A 22,143-nucleotide genomic window follows, 5' to 3' on the forward strand; every position below is an offset into this window, starting at 1 on the left:
TTTTTTCCTTTTTAGAGTATTTTGTGTCTAATTTTACTACTTGACTATTTCACTTGGATAAAAATTGAAATTTTACTGTGGAAACTGCTAGGGCTCAAAGATGACTTGTTTACTCAAGTAAGCATTAAGATACAGTTGAAACTTTTGATAAAAATCAACTTCAGAAAAATCGTTTTTATTGTTAAACTTTTGAAGAGAGGAAGACAGAGTGTACTGTCGTGATTGATGAAGGATGATACCTCAACTTAGGGACTTTCGTCTACGAATAAAAGTAGGAGGGTACTCAAAGCCTTGCTGCCTGGGTGCTTCTGCTGCCCCTCAGGCAGGAGCCCTGTTCAGTGTGTACTGTTTGACTGCAGAAAGACACCCCAGAGCTTACTCACAATTTGCTCTTGGGAAATGCCAGTTGTATGTTAGAGAACAGAGAATGGTTTTATTTTTAGGGAGAAGAAAGGTCACGGTCACACATTTTAAATATTGAAAAACTGAGATGATCATAATTATAATAGTTACTTTAGTGTGCTTTCATATATATGATACATACTACATTCCATCTTCGTGAGTCCTGTGACTTTGGTACTATTATTAGCCTTACTTTGCATAAGAAGACACTAGAGTATGAGAAGTAACTTGCCCAAGGTCATACTGCTGATAAGTAGAAATGCCAGGCCTGGAGTCCTGGGGTGTATTGTGCCACAGCCTTGAGTCTGGGACCAGGACAAGATGCCTCTCTTGTTTGGAGCCTTAATAGATCGGGCTTCTACTTCTTGAACTATTTAGAAAAATAATTTAGAACAATTTTGGAAGGGTAAACAAAAGTATTTTAGGTAGAGGTACATAATACACAAAACCGGTATATTGCTATACCCTTTTGAAATTAGTTTTGTGTTTGACAGTATACATTTTATTCTCTTTAATTTGAAACAAGATAAAATTTAAAATCTGATCATTAATGAAAGGAAGCAGGTGACTGATCTTTATGGAATTGTTCAACAGGTTAGGTTGGATCACAATGGGAAGTTTTCTAATGCCGACCTTCAAGGGGCTCACTCTGAGAACGGACCACTTTTGGTTGAAGAAGTTGGAAAGAAGTATGTACTGCCCTTCACCTAAGGCGCTTACTGTCTTTTTCCACTTAGCCTAATATAATCATGAGCATTTCTAAATGGCTTTGTGTATCTGCAGTTCAATTAAAGGTGTTGCCTATCTGTAGAAAATATATTTGTTTAGATCTTTTGAAAAAGAGTTGAATTCAAATTCATTGTTTTACATGATGACATATTTTAAAATAAAAAAATAAAACTTGGTTCCTGTTTAAAATGTACCGTACTTTACAAAGGCACTTTGGGAAATTGTATTGTAACTATACAGTGGGAGCTTTGGAGGACAGGACCATACGCATTTCTAATACCATTCAGAACTGCAGTGCATGTAGTTAGTTTTAAGTAAAATGTAAGGTGGAGTAAAGTTTTATGGTTGACTTACAGTGTTACTTTAGAGCACCTTCTATATTAGTTGCTGCTGCCTTTATTAGAGGTAAGGGTAATAAATAACACCTAAACTTTACTATGGGAAATTTCAGTCATATACAAGGAGTGTAGTGTAGTGAACCACAACATACCATCACTCTGATTCAGCAATTAACTGCATTTGGCAGTCTTTTCTAATCTGTTCTCCCTAATCCCTTTTAAAATGGAAATGGAATTGGAATATTTCAGAAAATTCCAAACATTACACTACTTTTCATAGATACACAGATACTTTTAGGAGTCTCTGGCACAGAGATACTTTTAGGGAAGGACCCCTCCCTTCCCTAACCTGAACGACAGTACCATCATCACATCTAACGAATAGCAGTCATTCCTTTAATTTTTTTGCTTGGATTGTGATTTAAGGCCTTTTAATCTTCTGGTTTTTTAGGTTAGAAAATACGCTTTTGGTTAATGTTACCTTGTTTCATTAGAATTACATCTGGATTGCTAAATGGCTTTGCTTGTACTTTAATTTGATTTTAATATAGGAATTAAAACTGGAAATCCTTATATAAGTTGCATATAAAATTGTTATGCTGAATAGTTAAGCATTATTACAAGTCTTTTCCTTCCTTTTGAAGACATTCACCGAAGAACCTCAAACCACCTCCCTCAGAAAGCTGGAACACAGTGTCAGGGAAGAAGATGAAAAAACTTTCTCCTTCTGGACAAAATTTCCATTCTGGTAGGAGCACATCAAGTTATTCTTTTTTAGGGGGGAGGGGTAATGGTACATGGGGCTGTTCATCATAGGAAAATTACGATTTGTTTTTGGATTCTTGTCACAGATACAGATTACAGAGGGCCAAAGAATTCAAGCAAGCCAGTAAAAGCTCCATCAGCACTACCTCCTCGACTCCAGCACCCTTCGGGAGTAAGACAGCATGCATTTTCTAGTCACTCTGCAGGATCCCAGTCTCAGAAACCCTCCAGTGAGCACAAAAATCTTAGCAGGACACCCTCACAGATCATAAGGTAACTTTCCTGAAAGCAAAAAACTAGACATCAAGGGAGGGGCATTTCTTTTATTTGCCACATTACATGCTTTTAGTTACAGAATAATATTAAAAGTGTTGTTGATAAAATACTATGTGAGGATTTCAGTTCTTCATAGTTTTCTTTAAACACATCAAAGTGACTTTATGGGGTAGTCATCTCTATTTTTGAGTAAGTTTTCTTCACATGATTTGAGAGATCTTATCCTAGCCAAATTGTATGCTGGCACTTAATAAGTTTTCTGGTAGCTTGTAATACAGTATGTTAAATCCTGAATTTTAAATTGCATTTCTAATTCCTTGGAGGTTGAAGATGTTTTCCTTTATATAGGAACTTAAATTAGGCAAAATAATTGGTTTACTTTGTTGTATATTGTTTGCGTTAATGTGTCTAATGCAGAATGGAGCTACAAGTTTTAGGTTCATGTAATAATCATGAATATCAGCATTTTGACTGAATAACCTGATACAGATGAACTTCAGGGTCCTACTTTCCTGTGCTGTGGATTTTACTTTTTTCCCTAATCTGCCCTTCCATGGAGTAGTTTATAGCCCTTTGTAGGAGCTTTATTTGAGAGGGCCTATATTAAGTGTAGGCTGTCCTTTTCGTGCACACTTGACTGTGTCTCCTGTGGGTGCTGGGGCCCTGTGAGGTTGCCATGACCAGTGCCTTTCTCTCCCCAGTTGTCTGAACAGCTGTAGCATCAGCTTATGTGCTTGCCAAGCTCTGGATTTAGTTCCTTTATTTCTGGCATTTGAGCATTTCCCTTTCTTAACATTTGTCATGTACTTAACACTTTATCATTAGAGATTGCTTATTAACATAACATTTTTAAGACACTTGTAGGCTCTTAGATGACACTCTGTCAATACTGTGTTAAGTTGTAGCAAGGTACCACAAACTGGGTGGCCTAAAACAACAAAAATGTATTCTGTTAAAGTTCTGGATGCTAGAAGTCTGAAATCTAGTTGTCAGTAGGGCTGTGCTTTCTCTGAAGGTTCTAGGACAGAATCTGTTCCATGCCTCTCTCCTGCGTCTGCTGTTGCCACAGTCCTTGGTGTGCAGGGACATTCGAGGCCCATGGTGGGTGACCTTTCCCGATGATAAGAATCTGTGCCATTCATCAGCTGCTTATGGCTGAAGTCTGTTGTTTGGATGTTGACCATATTCCATTAGCATCTCGTGGCATTTTGCTCGGTGCAGGCAAAGTACCTAAGAGGTCTGACTTATTTTGAATATTAGCTTTGGAAACCTAAAACTGTGAAGTAAACATAGGAAGGTCATGGGCAGAAATGAATTTTAATTTTTTAATAGACTGCAAAAGAAGCATCCCCCCCCCCCCCAAGGAATACAAGGGTACTCTTCAGTGTCTTATTATTTAAAAAAGAAAATACATATAAGCTACTAAATGGCTAATTTAAATATGCTTTTGTTTACCACAAACTGAATTTATATTCAGTGTGTTTCTGCTTTTGCATATAGTCTCCTAGGAATTGGTGGAAAGATCAGAGATGTGAAATGTGTCTGTTGTGTTAGGATCATTTGTGTGTGTGTGTGTGTATGTGTGTTAGCTGTGTATTACTTGGTATATGAGAACATGTGATGGCAGAAGGCAAGGGTAGTACAGAGACATGAAGCTTTAGAGAATGTTTGACATTGTGACTGATTACATAGGAACCTAGTGGTGTTTGCAGTTAGTGTGTCTGCACTGTTTGTATAAGAGTGGATTTTATTAGTATATTAAAAATTTAGAGACTGCTGATGATCAGAGTTTTAAAAATTAAGTGTTTAGAATTTTTCTTTTTCTATTTTTTAAGATTTTATTTTTAGAGAGAGGGGAAGGGAAGAGGAAAGAGGGAGAGAAACATCAAAGTGGTTGCCTCTTGTGCGCCCCCTACTGGGGGCCTGGCCTGCAACTCAGGCGTGTGCCCTGACTGGGAATTGAACTGGCAACCTTTTGGTTCGCAGGCTGACAGTCCAATGAGCCATACCAGCCAGGGCCAGAGTTTGGAATTTTATAGTTAACAGTCCACTCAATTTAAGCCCATTAGAGCTTATTTTACTAGAGTTTAACTAGTTTTGAATTCTTGTTATAGAGTAAAAGAACTCTTATGTTGGACATGAGACCTTCATGACTTTTAATTTTTTATTTCTTCATATTGATATTGTCTCTTTTTTTGTAAAAAAAGGAAAATATAATAAAAACCAAGCAAGAATACCACACATGGTTTCCTTATGTGAATGCTGAAAATGATAGTAACATTGTTGTTGAATCTCCCTCCTCTAGTTGCAAATAGGAAGGATTTGGTTCTCTGTGGTGTAAGAGAGAGATGATAGATGGTTTTGGGTGGTAGGATGAACATGGTTGAAGGTTGTGTTAATTTTCCAGAGACTCCTGGCATTTGCTGAGTCTTTGTAGTCTTCCACCACTGGGGTTTGAGAAGGACTGCCGAAGATGATAAGGGTCTAGTTTGCTTCCCTACGTTTTTTCCCCCGTACCATTGGGGTGGACATCTGCCCTGTTGGAATTAGGGTGTGATTTTAAGTGGGACTATCTGAGGGCATAAAGGTGCTATTCATTATTTCAGATATTAAAACAAAAAACAAAAGTCAGCCTTGCTAGTGTGGCTCAGAGTGAGTGCCGGCCTGTGAACCAAAAGGTTATCAGTTCGATTCCAGTCTGGGCACATGCCTGGGCTGTGGGCCAGGTCCTCAGTAGGGGGCATGTGGGAGGCAGCCTATTGATGTTTCTCTCACACATCGATGTTCTTCTCCCTCCCTTCCCCTCTCTTGGAAAATAAAGAAGTAAATAAAAATCATGGTATCATTGCGTCCTACCTGTTCTTTTCAGGGAAGTTACTTCTCTTCATACTGTGACGACACATTTTTCCTTTAGGGTGACTTTTCATTTCCTACTGCTGTGAAACTGTTAGACACAGTAGAAATAGCATTCACATTGCCTGTAATAGTTACAAGTCATATAAAAACATCAGGGTTATGCTATAGGCTACTAACTCTATTCATGAATTTTTTGGTCATCCTTTGACCAGAATTATATTGAGATGACAGCAGTCTTATCTGTGCAGTTAGTATCTAGCCTGGCACATTCTAATATTTCTTCTTAGCTTTCCATCTCTCTTGGGTGTCATCAAAAAGCTGGAGGGTCCTGGTGTCCTCTGAACATTACTCTTAGAATGCTTTTCAGACCTAAACTAATAACATTCCCTTTCTTTTGAAAGTGAATTCTTATGAAAGTATTAGAATGTAGAAAGTATTAGAATATTAGAATTTCTGCTCTGATGGAAGCGGGGGAAAGCCTCGATTATTTCGGTACCTGTATCACTTCTCTGCCCCCAACTTCTTAGTAAGACTGTCGTCTTGACTGTATAAGGTAGTGTGCATGATGCTACAGGAGATTCCATTTGCTAAACATTTATTACTCAGGTTGCCAAAAGTCCTATAATGTTACACTGTAGTTAAATATTTGTATTGGCAAAACAGGTTGTTGTGTGTATTCAATACATTTGTCTTCTTTCTTGTGACACGGTTGTTTTATTTGACAGAAAATCTGATCGTGAGAGAGCTGAGGACTTTGATCACGCTAATCGAGAATCTAACTATTTTGGCCTCTCCCCAGAAGAACGCAGAGAGAAGCAAGCTATAGAAGAATCTCGATTACTTTATGAGATTCAAAACCGAGATGAACATGCTTTCCCAGCCCTTTCTGTATGTATAAAAAGAGATTTTAAAAGTTATTGGTTAGGAATTTTTCTTTAGTATACAGTTGATCCTTGAACAACTGGTTTGAATTGTGTGGGTCCACTTAATACAGATTTTTTTTTTTCAATACATAGTCAGCCTTCTGAATCCTCAGGTTTCACATCTGCAGATTCAACGAGCCACACAATCTGTGGATGCAGAGGGCTGTGTGCATTCTTTTACATCATTTTATGTAGGACCTGAGCATCCGTGGATTTTGTTACCTGTTTGAGGTCCTGGAACAAATCCCCTGTGGATACAGAGAGGCCCCAATGACTTAAGTTTTGGGGGAGTTAAAAAGTTACACACATATTTTTGATTGTATGGGAGGGGTTGGCATCCCTAACCCCCTTGTTGTCCAAGTGTCAGTTGTAGTTTTTATATTAAACCATAGTTTCTAATGGTAGGTTACTAATTTTTAAACTGAAGGGTACATGAAAGATCATGTAATTTACCCTCCTTTTAACATTTTTCACGAGGAAGGTGCGGTTTAAAGATAATAGTTGATGTCAGGGCTGAGGCAAGTAAATTGATTAGCTCACTTGAAACATGTTTATTTTGCTAGCCAAAATAACAAGATACATCTATATTCAGTTAACAAGATACATCTGTAAAATCAGGAGTCTTTTCAGTGTTCCTTATTAAGTACACCAGCACCTAGTAACCTAATATATACAGTAAGAGCTGCTGTTCCGAGTGTTTGCTGTTGGAGGTGGTGGCACATGTAATCTGGTGTCTTTGCTCTTGCTCTGTGTCAGGCGCTGGGCTGTGATGGATGCTTCTCTGATGAAAGAAGTGTTCTTTGCCCTTAGGTTTCTTAATTCTTTTGGGTGAGTCGGAAGGGAACACAGTGTGTGAGGAGGTGCGTTGGCAGGAGGGGGGGGGTGGTGTTCAGTTTGAGGCACTGGGAGCCTGTGCCTGCGCCTGTGGTCTGTTAAGCACTGGTGAGTTGAGAATGGCGGTTGGCCACTTTTTCTCAACAGTGTAACCTTTCTCAACAAAACGTAGTGTTACAGGAGGCTACCTAGTAACCAGTGCCCAACATTAAATGATGCTTCTCACACTCCTTTCTCTGCCCAGTGGCTTCTGTGGAATCATTTAGACGTGTCAGACGCTCTCAGTGGAAAACAGCTCCTTTGGAAGAATAAATAGTTCAGTCTGGCATAGGGGTGGAGCTTAGGAATTATTGGGAGAAGTGCCCAGGTCCATATGTGAATTAGGCATGGCCTGTATGTTGAGTATATTTACCTTTATGTAATATGTTATTGTTCTATAATATTTAGATAATAAAAATGCAAATCATTTAAGCTTGTACTCATAACCTTTTGTCCTTTTTTCAGTTGTGAATGGGAAAATACAGTTACTGTAATGTAGGAATAGATTGTAATTTTTATTGTTAAAGTGGAGCCATACTCATTTATATTTAAACATTTGTTAATTACATATGTATTTAATCCTCACTTGAGGATATATTTTAATTGATTTTAGAGAGGGAGGAAGGGAAAGATAGAGAAAAATATTGACATGAGAAACATCGTTTATTTGCCTCCTGAATGCACCCTGACCGGGGATTGAACCCGAAACCTAGGTGTGTGCCCTGACCTGGAATTGAACCCACAACCTTTTGGTGTATGGGACGATGCTCCAACCAACTGAACCACCCAACCAGCGCCCTACTCATACTTTTAGATAGGCAGTTTGAATCATGTCTTTTAGAAAACTGCCACAGGGCTGAAGGCAGTATTTACTCAGAGAGTGCCAGAACAGGAGAGGACCTTCAATGGTGATTTACTTTAAATCACCCAACCCAAGTTATGCCCTGGCTCGTGTGGCTCAGTGGATTGAGTGCTGACCTGCAAACCAAAGGGTTGGGTCGCCGGTTTGATTCCCAGTCAGGGCACATACCTGGGTTGCAGGCCAGGTCTCCAGTAGAGGGTGCACTATAGGCAACACACATTGATGTTTCTCTCCCTTTTTCTCCTTCCCCCTCTCTCTAAAAATAAATAAATAAAAGATAAAACCTTCAAAACAAAACCCAACTTATCCCAGTCCTTTTGTCGCACCAATTAGAAGGTTGGATCTCATGCAGAGCTTATGTGATTAGCTGACTGTCAGTAGCAATTCAGTGATAACAGTCCTAGTGCAGTATATCTGCGAATTTGCACTTGGATGCTTTCCCCACAAAGGACTGTGGCTCTGCAATGGCTATTTTTGAAGGTTGGTACGAGGATGCTGCTGTTTGTGGAAAGAATGTAAATGTAAGTTGTAAGGTGGAAGTTTGGTCAGAGTGGCTTCCTGAAATCAGGCTATGAAGAAGTGCTACTAATAATTTAGGCCAAAGGCCTGATTGCCTAGTAGTTGTTAATAAGCCTATAACTATAGAGTATATAATATGAGTCGTAGGTCTTATTTTTTGAAGTTTTGGAAATAGAAAGATAAAGGGTTGTGCATTTTGAGACTTAGATGTACGAAGAGTATGTTTATCAGCCTTTAACACAAAGTGTTGGGTTTTGTTTATTTGAAGAGCTCGTCAGTCAGTCAGTCATCTTCTCAGAGTAGCAACCCGTGTGTACAGAGGAAGTCATCCCATGCCAGTGATAGGAAAGGAAGTCGGCGGAGAATGGATGCTGAAGAACGAAAAGATAAAGGTACGTTACTTCATCTTTTAAAGCAGATGCTAGAGATCGGTGTCTGGTTCCCACTGGGAAAAGAACACTTTTAAAATCATGAAAACAATTTAATATCACACATCTCACTGTTGCAAAGAAACTCAAGCTAAAGCTCATGTTCAGTGTTACTCTGAAAATTGCATTTTTCACTGACTAAACATGGTTCAAATAGTGCTTTTGGCTTTCTCTATATTTTCTTTTTCTGTCTTCAAATCTGACTAGTGGCTGATGGCTGTCTTTTTATGTCTGGACCTGTTACAGACTTGAGCCATGGACATACTCACCTGGATAAGAAGCCCGGGCCAAGCACATTAGAGGTAGATGTTACAAATACTAATTGCATATTTTCTTTTTCTTTAACACTGGAATAATATAGCAAGCAGAAGGAGAGGAAGATGTTGATGACTTCATTATTTTATAACGGGGAAGTAGAAGAGTAGAGGAAAAAATGGGGAAATGATGGTAGTGCTTGAAGAGAAATTCACTCACAAGTTGTAACCATTTCCTCCAGGGTACACTATGAGGGCCTATCTGAATTGGTGGGAAGTAGCTTTTACTTTCCTGTACTCTGTAGTAGATTGAGATTTTTAAAGGAAGAGTGTGCTCTTTGCAACATGTCCCCAATAAAAATGTCCCAGAAGTTTGATAGGATAAAGATGTGCAGGCAGAGTTACCTATCTGCTGAAGACTAGACGTAATTGGAAAAAAAAAAGAAAGAAAAGCCGTTGAGAGGGTTCAGTCAGGCACAGATAGGGTGAACTATAAAGGACTCATCATGGTCCTAGAATGTGGTTTTCTGAAATATAAAATTATGTTTTTCTTTTTTTGCTTCCAAAGAATATTAGTGATGACAAATGTACAAGAATTTCATCACCATCAAAGTCAAAGAAATCAGAGTGCCCACCTCCTGCAGAACAAGTAAGTACAGTGTTGCATCTGACCTGGAGGGCTCCGTCCTCTTGTCTAGGTTTCTTAGCTCTGTACATGATCATTTGTCTTTTTTTATTTTTTTAAAGATTTTATTTATTTTTAGAGGGGAGGGGAAGGAGAAAGAAAGGTAGAGAAACATCAATGTGTGGCTGCCTCTCAACACACCCCCCCCACTGGAGACCTGGGCCACAACCTAGGCACATGCCCTGACTGGGAATCAAACCAGTGACCCCTGGTTTGTCGGCCGGCGCTCAATTCACTGAATCACGCCAGCCTGGGCTATGGGATCATTTAAAAACAAAACATCTGCATAAGAAGTGGGAGGATGTATTTTAGCAACATAATTTGGGTAGTTACTAATTTTATGATTCTGTTTAGAATACTCTTTTTATGGGGTATAATTTTTATATTCACTTTTTTGGACATAGAAGTCATTCTTCTGAATTGATTTTTGAATATGTTTTTATTTGGTACCTTGTATTAGTTACCATTGTGGTGGGGTGGCTTGAAAATTAGATTTTTGAGGGGAAATTAAGAATTTCTACTTTATTTCAAAACTTTTGAGTTGTTTGCATCCTCAACAATTACTTCATAGAAGTTAGGGAATGTAATGATTAGACTGTAATGAAGAGATTAGAAAAAAAAATAAACATTTAAAGAGCAATGCCACCCACTTCTAAATTTAATGAAGGAACCTGAGTTCCTGCAGACATTTTGATTCTTGATCCTAATACAGGGATACAGAAAGGGCTTAGTTCTCGCCTTTCAGTTAACATCCATTATTTCAGTTAGAAGGCATGTGGTTTTGTGACATGTCTTTGTGTGAGGAGGTCCTCTAAGTGATTTAAGAATTTATGGTGATTTGAGTGATTTTGTTTCCTTAAGAGCATTGGGTTCAAGTTGCTTTTGAGTTTGTTTCTAACTTTACCAATGACTTCCATGACTTTTGGCAGGCAATCCCTGGTTAAGATCAAATTTGTGTGGAATTTTTAGCTACTGTGTTTTTTTCTTCCGTTTCTAAGACCAGATAAACCATTTATATAGAAACGGCACTTTCATAAAAAGTAGGCACCTCATGGTTTGTTTGGTGGTTAAAATGAACTCTTATCTTTCTCCAACCCCTGTTCTTGAAGAAGCCAGCAGAACATGTGTCTTTGTCCAGTCCAGCTCCCCTTCTGGTTTCTCCAGAGGTACATCTAACTCCTGCGGTGCCTTCTTTACCAGCCACTGTGCCAGCCTGGCCAAGTGAACCTACATCTTTTGGACCAACAGGTTAGATAAGAATTTTTTATAAATCCAATGAACCATCCAACACAAGCCTTCCAAATTAGAGACTTCAGATTCTTGAGTGAGAGCTTGACCTCAGAGTTGGGTTAGACGTGTGGAGCCTCACAGAGCTTTCTGTGATCCTCTGCTTTGCTCTGCTTCAAGTGTGGGAGGGCCGCGTTCATTTGGTATTCGTTTCAGATGTGCCCTCAACATCCCGGGAGCAAGATGTGTGAGCTGGTTATCTCTCCTGGTTACTTTGGTTGCTCAGCATGGACACCGTAGCGTGCATTCCCTGTGAACCAGCTCTTTATGACCCCGGTTGAACCCTGGCTCTGTCTACATGTGCTGATGAGAGCTGTTGTTAGATGACATTGATGCAGAGTTTGTTTCCTAGGCTCCTTTTCTCCTGTATGTCCACGGAGGGTCCTTGATTAATACAAAAATTTCTTTATATTGCTTAAGTATACAGCGTTCTCTAACAGCCAAATCATTTGTACAGCATTCTTTACTTTTTAGCTTAATGTAAACTTATTTTTGTGAAGAATTATTTTCACCATTTTACAGTTTTTTATTCCTTTCCCTTTCTCTTGTAGGTGTCCCTGCTCAAATCCCTGTTTTATCGGTGACACAGACTCTGACCACTGGACCTGATTCTGCTGTGTCCCAAGCTCATTTAACACCCTCTCCAGTTCCTGTGTCAATACAGGCAGTTAACCAGCCCTTGATGCCTTTGCCTCAGACACTGAGCCTTTACCAAGACCCACTCTATCCTGGGTTTCCTTGTAATGAAAAGGGAGATCGAGCCATTGCACCACCTTATTCACTGTGTCACACCGGGGAGGACCTGCCTAAAGGTGAGACTCTTCTCCAAGTTCAAATTGATCTTATTTATTAAGTACTGATAGAGGTACACTGAGAAATGTAAGCAGAGGCCAGAGGGTGGGCATGTTGCCAAGGAAGCCAAAGGACTTATTTGGGAAAGGCAGCAGAGGTTTGGCCATTTAATTACTCATGTTTCAGCTTGTGTTTAATTGGATTATGGTTTTTGTATGTTTATTAGCTGTATCCTAATCCCCTTCATATTTTTTTCAAAAACAGCCTAAAACCATTTTGAATTAAATCTTAATAATGTCAATAACTAAACATTTATTGAGTTTTCTCACCACTACTCATACTACTTGATGAAAAAATTACAAGGAATGCATACAATACATGATAGCTGTCATCGTATTAGTACATGGCAACAATATATATTTCTAAAAATTCTTTTTACATTTTCTTTGTTTTCTTTTTTCTTTTATTATTGTTTTAAGCTGTTACAGTTATTCCCACTTTTCTCCCTGGCCCCCTGTCCCCAGCCAGTCCCCGCATTGCAGTCCATGGGTTGTGCATAAATACTTGGTTAATCCCATCATGATCTTTCATTCCCCGCGCGTGCCCTCCTTGCCCTCCTTTTCTGGCAGCTGTCAGTCTGTTCTGTGTATCTAACCTGTCACTATCTTGTTTGTTACTTTGTGTTAATCAGATTCCACATATGAGATCATGTGGTATTTTTCTTTCACTGACTGGCTTCATTCACTTAGCATAACTTTCTTAGCATAATTTTTCTTTGCATCTGTGTTGTGAAATATAAGAATTTCTTTCTTTTTTTTTTTTTTTTTTTTTACTGCTGCATTTATCCCCTTTTCTTTAAAGGAATTTTAGTTGCAAAATGTCCTGTTTGTAGGTAAAGTAATGCAATGACTGTCCATATGCTCTTTGTCTGGATTTTTGTGGATAATTTAATAGTCATAGCTTGATGTTTGAGTCTGTGGATAATTGGCTTAATGTCAAATAAATACCTTAGCTGATATTCTCCTGTTAGTCTTATTAATGAGTTAAGTTTATGTTGTTTTTACTCTTAACCCCCCACATTTATATTTCATAATATTTTAAACCCCACAGAGAAGTTGAAAAAGAAATATAGTGAACACTTGAGTTTCCTTCACACAGATTTAAGTCAGATAAAAAAAAATCTCAATTTAAGATATTTTGGGACTTAGATGTTGGCACAGGCAAAGCATGTTGAATCTGGAATTACCCTATAGCAACAGTCTGGTTTTGATTATATTACAGTTTTTAATCTATGTTTTATATCATAGGCTAGAGAAAACAATTCTAGTAGGTAAAATTGTCTTTAGAACTATATATTATTTGAGAATAATGAAAAAAGCGTTTATAATTTTAGTGAGTGATTATTATGTTTATTTTCAGATAAGAACATTCTTCGATTCTTCTTTAATCTTGGTGTAAAGGTATTTATTTTTTATCATTTTAAAGTTATTTTTGAGTCAACAGTTTATTACTATTCATTTTTCTGTCAGTAAATAACCTAAGATTTACTAAATCTCATTATTTTAAGCACTAGCATTTTCAGGACTGTGTAGTATGTTTGCTTGAGATGGGGCCAAGGCTCCGATTTTTGCTTGCTTTTCTTTAATGGTCAGCAATTTAACTCTTTGAGTGTGTGTGTTCAGGAGATGGCCCTGTCCCTGGGTGGCCTGGTGGAAATGCCCTTGCTAAAGGATTAAGTGAGCAATTGGGGTTGGAAGTTCTGCCCCATCATGTTTTAGCTGTATAGCCCTGGATGGCTCATTTAATGGGTCTGAGCCTAGCTGCTTCCATTTGTGGAATGGGGATGGCTTTCTTCCACCTACCTCGGTTGTTGAAAGGGTCAAAGGAGTCCCATGTGAAAGTCCTCCTGTGGAAGGTGGGGTGGCCACTAGTGGAGCAGATGTATCCTTTGGGAAGTGGTCAGCCAAAAAGTAGCTTGTCTTAGGCTCGAGCACTCTATGTCCTTACCGTTGCTGTGTTCTCTCCTGTCTTAGATTAGTTTTTGTGGGTCCTAGGCTGTTAAAATGTGAAATGAAGTGTCCTACAGTAGGCTACTGACCAGTTCCTAAAAGGAGACTTAGTGAATTTCTCCATCTACTGCATTTCATTGCCTAATTTTATAGTTACCTAGGTAATGTTGACTTTAGCTAAATTAGCTGGCGCGCGGATGCGTGTGCGCGTCTCTTTTCCTGACCATTTGCAGGGAAAGGACTTAACATACTTCATTTTCAGTGTTACCCTTGTCTGATTAGGAGACTAACTTGTATCTTTGTGCAGTGCTCTGAAGCTTCCTGGAACTGTGGGGTCCTAACCTTGGGGGTCATACCAGCATTTTTCTGGTAGCCCAGGCCCAGCCTACTTCACGAGTTGACGTGAGGTCACACAAAGACCTAGTGGTAGAGCCAAAACACAGATGCAGGTCAAGCTAAGGAGCCAGTGATTGAGATACTCCAAACAGGAGACTCAAGTGGTTTGCTGGTGGTCGTTTTGAGATATGTATCACCCACAATTATTTCCATGCAGTTATATCAAAAGGATGGAATTAATGGTCATGATAATCCATGGGTGGCTTCATTATATTGTCTGTCAACCTTGTGCCGGCCTTTGAGTTGGTTTCATGATAGGACATGGAATGGAGTTTTAGAGCAGTGCCCTTAATTTTGTAATGCCTTCTCATACTGAGTCTCACAGTGATATATATTTGGGCTGCAGATTATATGGTCTTTGCAGGCATAATAAACTTACCTTGAGCCCACTCTAAACTTTTTTTAACCCCCTTTTTGTTTATTGTAACTGTTTTTTCTTTCTTTTAGGCATATAGTTGTCCTATGTGGGCCCCACATTCTTACCTGTATCCTCTGCACCAGGCCTACCTGGCAGCCTGCAGGATGTACCCAAAGGTCCCTGTCCCTGTGTATCCTCAAAATCCTTGGTTCCAAGAAGCTCCTTCTGCTCAGAATGAAAGTGATTGTACCTGTACCGATGCACACTTTCCTATGCAGACTGAGGCCACTGTTAATGGTCAAATGCCACAGGCAGAGATTGGACCGCCGACATTTTCTTCACCTCTGGTTATCCCTCCATCTCAGGTGTCTGAAAGTCATGGACAGTTGTCTTACCAGGCTGATCTTGAATCTGAAAATTCTGGGCAGCTTCTTCATGCTGAATATGAAGAGTCACTAGGTGGCAAGAATATGTTTCCACAACCGCCCTTTGGACCTAATCCATTCTTAGGCCCAGTTCCCATTGCACCTCCTTTCTTTCCTCATGTTTGGTATGGGTACCCTTTTCAAGGATTCATAGAAAATCCAGTAATGAGGCAGAATATTGTTCTGCCTTCTGATGAGAAAGGAGAATTGGATCTACCCCTGGAAAACCTGGATCTGTCTAAACAGTGTGGCTCAGTTCCAGCAGTAGATGAATTTCAGGAGGCCAGGTGTGAAGACACACAGCAGCACCCTCTCCCCGAAGCAGGTGTGAGTGAGCATGAAGGCCGGGCCGAGCTGTCGTCCCAGACACCCAAGGCAGAGCTGGCCTTGGCTTCCGTCCCTCCTGTCACAGAGGGAAAGGCTCATCCTCCCACTCAGAGTCTGAGCAGAGAGAGAGAGACTGTGCCTGTTGAACCCGATGAGCCTAAAAGGACCATTCCAAGTCTGAAAGAAAAACCGGAAAGAGCGAAAGATCCTAAGACTGCTGCTGATGTGGTCAGTGGGGCCAACTCTGTGGATGGCAGACTGCAGAGACCAAAAGAAGAGAGTTCAGAAGATGAGATTGAAGTTTCTAATATTTTGAGAAGTGGTAGATCCAAGCAGTTCTATAATCAGACATACGGAGGCAGGAAGTTCAAAAGCGACTGGGGCTATTCTGGTAGGGGAGGGTATCCGCACGCACGAGGCGAGGATCCCTGGAAAGGGCAGCCCGGCAGAAGCCGAGATGAAGGCTATCAGCACCATCGGAACGGCAGAGGGCGGCCCTACAGGGGGGATAGGAGGCGGTCGGGGATGGGGGATGGCCACCGGGGTCCGCACTCCTGATGTCCGTCCCTGCAGGGGGTTAGAGCAGAAACCTTTTCTTAGATGGAAGGTTTCTAAAGGCTTTAAAAAAAACATTAAAATAAAAACCCAAATCGGAACTATCTCCTCCCCTCCCCCTTCACCCTCAACTCCTATCCTGGACAAGAGATTTTGGCTGGCTGTTCAAAGGGGCAGGTGAATTCCTGGCATTGCCATTTTTCTTCGTTCAAAATCTGTTTATTTATCTGGTGACTGTCCCCATAAAAAGTAGAAAATAAGTTTGTTAAAAGTATTTTTTATAAACAGCTTAATATAAATATAGATTTAGTGTTTGGTTTTTTTCCTTATATAAGTTTAATTTCAAATGTTGGAAATGTGTGCTTTATAGTGTTTACTAAAGTGACAAGAAAATATACCATTTGACACATGATAGATTCCAAAACATAACATTGCACCAAATAGAAATGTATATTTTATTATGCAATGCCTTAGTCATAAACTGGGCTCAAACAATTCTTAGGCTAAAACACTGTTGTCTTTTGAAATGCTTCCAACCCAAAGGCCTTTCATCTCAATATCTGTCAAACTTGAATAATGTCTTCTCTTTAATATCACACATAAAGGCAGACTATTAACCTGTGTCTTAGAAATGTTGTATATAGTTCTTTTAATATTAATAGGGTATATTTTTGAATTTTGGTATTTGTTGAACTTGAGATCGCATACAAGAACAGATAAGTTTAAGAAGTAATAGGAAATCTAATGAAATGGCTGTTTCCACCAAGAATTCTTAGCACTGGTGTAAATATGGTGCCTACTCGAAAGAAATGTAGATGCTATGCATTTTGAAAATAATCTGCATCTGTTAAAACTGCAGAAGTTTTTTAATGCCACTTTAACACTAATGCACTGACAGATTTAAATATTTTGTGAAAAGAAATGTTAAAAATTTTTAGCCTGACAGGTTTCTATAGAGTTACTGTGTTTTGTTTTCCCTTTGCACCATTGGTTACGTGTATCACTTTACATTTGCATGTTCAATTTGTCACAGCTGGAACTATTGTACAAAAAAAAGGATGATTGTGACTTCTAGTTCTTCTCTAGAGGATGCTGCTAGAAAGCGGTTTTGCTTTGCATTTTATAGCTTGTTACCCTTTGGGCAACACGTCTCTGATCCTGCTTCCTTCCAGTCTTCGCAGTATTTCACTAGAAGTCCCCTTTGCATGTTGCACTCTGTTTTCATTTGGAGATGTGACTCTCTGAACTAACACAGTATTCATTCATCTGTGTTACACTGTATAAATAACTGTAGCTTGTATTTCTCATTTGTACATACTAATGTGAAAATCTACCCATTTTTATGTTCTTTTGATCAGGAAGTTGGAGTGCTATGCAAATTAGTAGTAATTTCTCTTTGCATGCCATGTATAATATACTTAGCAAAATAGATTTTTTTTAAAAAAGCAACTTACTTAAAAAAGCAAATACAATTCACTTGAATTTGATAAACTGAAACAGATAAGTTTTCTGGGTTCTCTGATAACTTATAGGAATGTTTGGGATGCCATCTAGGCTCAGTGAATCTCCTCTGTACTGTAATAATGGTTATTTTTACCTCTTGTTTTAATTACCTAATGTCTGTGTAACTGCTGATTTGAGTAGTGATTAGCGTTTAGATGTTTTGTAACATAGGATTTTAGAGAGCACTTTGAAAGATAATATTTTATGATGGTGCTAGGTAAAAACTTTAAAGACTGAGATGGTTGTGTGGGAAAGAAATGCTTGAGAGAACCCGTTGAAACGAATTTTCTGTCACCTTCTAAGCTCGAACATTTGGGGAAGGTACTGCGTAAGCCATTTTTTTCTTAGTTAACATCAGTAGTTATGGAATGAGAGTAGGTCCTTCACTTTCAGCTCATGCTTTTTTAATGTAAGATTAGCTTACCATAATTTTTTATGAAAATCACCTTTAGATATTATGATCAGATTTAAAAGTTTAATATAAGTTTAAACTCAGGAGTCCAAAAGAAATCACTATTTCCAGTGTATTTTGTTTTATTGACTGGGATCTGATCGTCTCAGTTTCTTCTGGAAATGTTGAAAAATTGGATAGGAAAGAATACTGTTCATTTCTTCACTGTCACTGTCTTACCTCAGTTGAGTAACAGAATACTCTGGTTCCTGAAGGAAATGCTGATTTGCTTCCTGTTTCCCATGGTTTACCTCCAGGACTTGCTGGGAACAGTGGCTGAAAGAGAACTTTACAGATGGTACTTTACTCAGTGACCTCTGGGACAAAAGGAATCTCTTTTGGTAATTAGTTTAAAAATTACGAGTCTTTGCATGAAGGTCAGTTTTGTTTTTTTCTTTAGGTTTGTTTTAAATGTATTAGTTCAGGAGATTTTGCCTTATGCTGAGGTCAAACTAGGGCCAAGCAAGCCTTTGTCCTCCATTTTAACTGAGTCATATGGTATGTTGACATGAGATAAAGTGTTTCTTTATAAGGGAAAAATAAATGCTTAGAAGTGAGAATCATTTGTATTTTGAGTTGGAAATTATGGAACTTCACCGTTTTAGGATCATATGCATTTTAAAGAACAAGTGTTTAGAATGACCAAAGCCCACTTCTTTTGGCTATTGCTAAACTTGATTTTTGTCTCTTTTAGTATTGTGTATATCTCTTTTCCTCAAGTTCATTTCCTCTCAATTTTTACACCTTGCTCCATGTACCACTGGTAGCAGGATGGTAGCATCTGTGCAGTTCTCGTCCTATTTCCTGGTAACCCCTGTCTTCATTTTCACACTGACCTGAGCTCAGACCCTTCCTCGGTCTGGCAGGAGTAGGTTTTCCCAAACCACAACGCCGGTCTAGCTGAGTTGATGTAAACTCTACATATTCTTGCATTGTATTTCCTTTGTGACTCAAGGTTGAATTAAAATGCCTGTGAACTGCAAACTTGCTTACAATTGACTTGGTGCAATAAAGTTCCTTTCTAACCACTTCTGGTTTAGAAAACATTCAGCCATCCTAGAAACTAGCAATATTTATTTATGTCTCACTTATTTTACCTTCAGTTTTAGATGAGGGAACCATAGTCTTTCACTTGTGGGTACTAAGCAAGGTCCATTTTAGTGTAGCTGAAGAGAATGCAGATTTGGCTACACTATTTCTGTTTACTATATTTTGCTTCTTATTTAATGTCTAACTGCTATTGTTTTTGTTTAATAATAATGGCTCAGTTCCAGCATGTCGGTGTAATAAAAGAACTAAGGTTTTGCTACTAGTGTCAGCCATTTACTCTCCCACTGATTGGGATTTTTTTTCCCCCTAAAATAAATTTTAGAAAATCTAGAAGAGAGGGGTGGGTGCATGTCTTAATGCTGGGAAACAGCAACTTTGGGGTTGAATTTACTTGAATGGATTAAAATTGCATTGTTACAGAGTTAGAAAAAAATATAAGTATGAAAAATGATAATAGCCTTACACTGAGTACAAATAATACTTAAAAGCATGTGAAGATGTGATCATTTGTGATGTTACTTGTAAAAAAAAAAGTATATATAAATATCTTTTGAAGTGTTGAAAGGAAATAGTACTTTATATCTTTATCATATCACTTTTTGTAAGTGTTGAATATATTCCTGTTTATTTTTCTATGTTCTGTTTTGTAGCCTTAAGAAGTGTTTCAAACATATCTGAATGTATAAGAGTAAATGCCCTACATGGTGTGATGCTGCATTATATATAAAACTGTGTGCATATATTAAATTTTGTCTGTTGATTCTGCTTGTGATTCTTTGGTTCCAGGGTTAACCAAGTAATATAGCATATAATTTTAAGAGGAATTTAGTAAACTTCTAAAAATAAGAAATGGTTTCCATGGTTTTTACCCAGTCAGAAGATAATTCTAGTATGTCCAACTAAAAACCACGTGGAATTTATAAACTATGGGATAGGTACTGTTCTTTTCCCTACTTCATATATATAATAATAATGAGATAGGCTGTGTACTTTAATTTGATTAAGGTTATGCAGCTAATTAGTGGTAGATTTTGGATTTGAACCTAGCTGAGAGGTTTTAAAGATAGTGTGCTCTGCCTTTTTTTCCAGCAATTATGAAATGAAATGGGAATGTAGAATATCTGCGAGTAATTTATAGATTAAATGGCCCTTTTATTTTTTTAAAGTTAGTATTCAATATTTGTTTTCTGAAGAAAGATAAAGCAAACCGTGATTTTTTTTTTTTTTTTTTAAGTAAACCCAAGTTTTGTAAGACTGTAATTTCTTCACTGAATGAAGTCACTTAAGAGTGTGGCTAGCTAGTACTTGATTAACCTACTTAATAGCATGCGCTTTTTCTGAGAATGGCTTCCCCACAAGGCAGAGCCTGAAACAAAAGCTTTGGTCTGGATAAGTGTTTGATAGAAAGGTGATCTAGGAACAGGGGCAGTGAGCTGGGAAGGATGAACAAGTTGGTTCGTCACAGTGGCCAGTGTTTTGAGACTGCTTGAGACGGCAAGTATGAGAGCCTTCGCGGACTGGAGGAAGAGAGGAAGGAAAGGGGAAAGAAGCATTAATCTGTTATGTGAGTGCCATTAGTTCTGTGAGTGCCAGTGTCTTCTGCCAGTGAGTCAGCAGAGAAGCCTGTATGGAATTGGTGTTGGGTGGCGCCCTTGCAGGATTGGTCACCTGAAATGGATGGGATGAAAAAGTGAGACCAAGTGAGCAGTGATGCACAAAAGCGTCCTATCCAGGGTTTCTCTGAGAGTTTTATGTAATTAGAACTAGGGCCTGCTTTTCACTTTGAATATTTTATATTTTCACATAACTGACGTAGGTCCATGTCTAGGGAATAGTATGAGAATTCATAAATTACAAAAGAAACAAGTAAATACAACTTCTCTTCAGAGAGACTAAATTTATAAGAAACTCTGCCAAAATTGAATCTTGCACTCAGAATAGTGAAGCTAGACATTGGTAAAAAAATTTTTTTGATTTGGGTATTCATTAGAGCTTCAAAATTAACCATATAAAAATACATACCAGGCTCGTGATTACATTTTATTCTCAGTTACAAAACCATCTTGTAAAGATTAATGTAAATACAACCAATGAACAGTGTGCTTCGTAAGGCCTAATGCCTTTCAATAGTCTAATGAAACGGAATGGGCAAGTTGTTGATTCCAAAAAAAGAAAAATTGTGCAGTAAGCTAACTTTTGACTGCCTTTAGATGGAGTAGAAAACAAAGTAATGCTATGTACCTACTTACTGTGTAACTTGTTGCATGCCTTGCATGTAAGTTACTTTCTAATTTCATAGTAAAATCATTTTAGTCCTCCATAATTTTATAAGGTATGTATACAGAGCAGGGACCAAAAATGGGGAGCAGCAGCACAGGCAGGAAGCCACTCTAAGGCTGTGCTCTACAAGAAGGGACTCTTGGATGGACAGCGGCTGGCAGCCTCATTAGCAGAGTGGTGTAGGTAGAGGAGACGGAGCACACAAGATTGGGAGCTGAAACAAATTTACATTAAAAGCCAGGAGCACTCCCGTAAACAGGGCAATGACACTACTAGTTAAAACTTCCTATAGACAAGCCTCTCCTCACCTGGGTTCCAGATTCTTAAAGGAAAAGGGAAAAAAAACCCACTGAGAATGTTACATTAGTTTAGATTTGAGGTCCAGGAATCTGCATCACCTAGCAGAAGCAAACTGAAAGCCTTTGGACAGACCCCAGTCAAGGAGCCAAGGTTACATAAACATGAAACCAGTTTGACTTAGAGTAGCTTAAACAAATAGGGATTTATTTCCCTTTTCTAAGATATCAGGAGGGAAGTGACTGCTGGTCAGGTGAGGGCTAGCATCCTTGTGGCATTCTTGGCATTTCTCATCACTTTAGGGGTGCAACATGTCCACAAGAATCAGTACCAGGTATCCTTTATTAAGAAAGCAAGGCAGCTTCCAGAAACACCCCCTAAGAGGCTGCTACTTTCAACTTCGTGGCTAGGTCAGGGTCAAGGCCATGGCCTAGCTACAGGAGACTAGGAAAATAAGAGGATTGTCGTGAACCAATTCTGAACCATCTGGGGCTGGGCACACA

General features: G+C 38.8%; 1 protein-coding gene across 2 annotated transcripts in view; it reads left to right on the top strand.

The window, feature by feature from the left end:
* OTUD4 (OTU deubiquitinase 4) overlaps window positions 1-19,935 on the top strand; it is a 42,127-nt gene extending 22,192 nt beyond the window's left edge. The window contains exons 11-21 of one of the 2 annotated variants that reach the window (XM_054562791.1): window positions 997-1,091; window positions 2,114-2,217; window positions 2,321-2,507; window positions 6,092-6,254; window positions 8,812-8,935; window positions 9,179-9,273; window positions 9,794-9,874; window positions 11,020-11,158; window positions 11,749-12,009; window positions 13,409-13,449; window positions 14,842-19,935. In XM_054562791.1, the coding sequence (XP_054418766.1) occupies window positions 997-1,091; window positions 2,114-2,217; window positions 2,321-2,507; window positions 6,092-6,254; window positions 8,812-8,935; window positions 9,179-9,273; window positions 9,794-9,874; window positions 11,020-11,158; window positions 11,749-12,009; window positions 13,409-13,449; window positions 14,842-16,062 (2,511 nt within the window). In that variant the 3' untranslated portion in view covers window positions 16,063-19,935. The remainder of the gene's footprint in view (window positions 1-996; window positions 1,092-2,113; window positions 2,218-2,320; window positions 2,508-6,091; window positions 6,255-8,811; window positions 8,936-9,178; window positions 9,274-9,793; window positions 9,875-11,019; window positions 11,159-11,748; window positions 12,010-13,408; window positions 13,450-14,841) is intronic. The other variant, XM_054562793.1, reaches the window with a different exon arrangement.
* Window positions 19,936-22,143: the final 2,208 nt, after the last annotated feature.

Source organism: Pteronotus mesoamericanus, unplaced genomic scaffold, assembly GCF_021234165.1.
Source record: "Pteronotus mesoamericanus isolate MK-2021 breed Mesoamerican mustached bat unplaced genomic scaffold, CSHL_Meso_final contig_163, whole genome shotgun sequence".
NCBI classification, from domain to species: domain Eukaryota; kingdom Metazoa; phylum Chordata; class Mammalia; order Chiroptera; family Mormoopidae; genus Pteronotus; species Pteronotus mesoamericanus.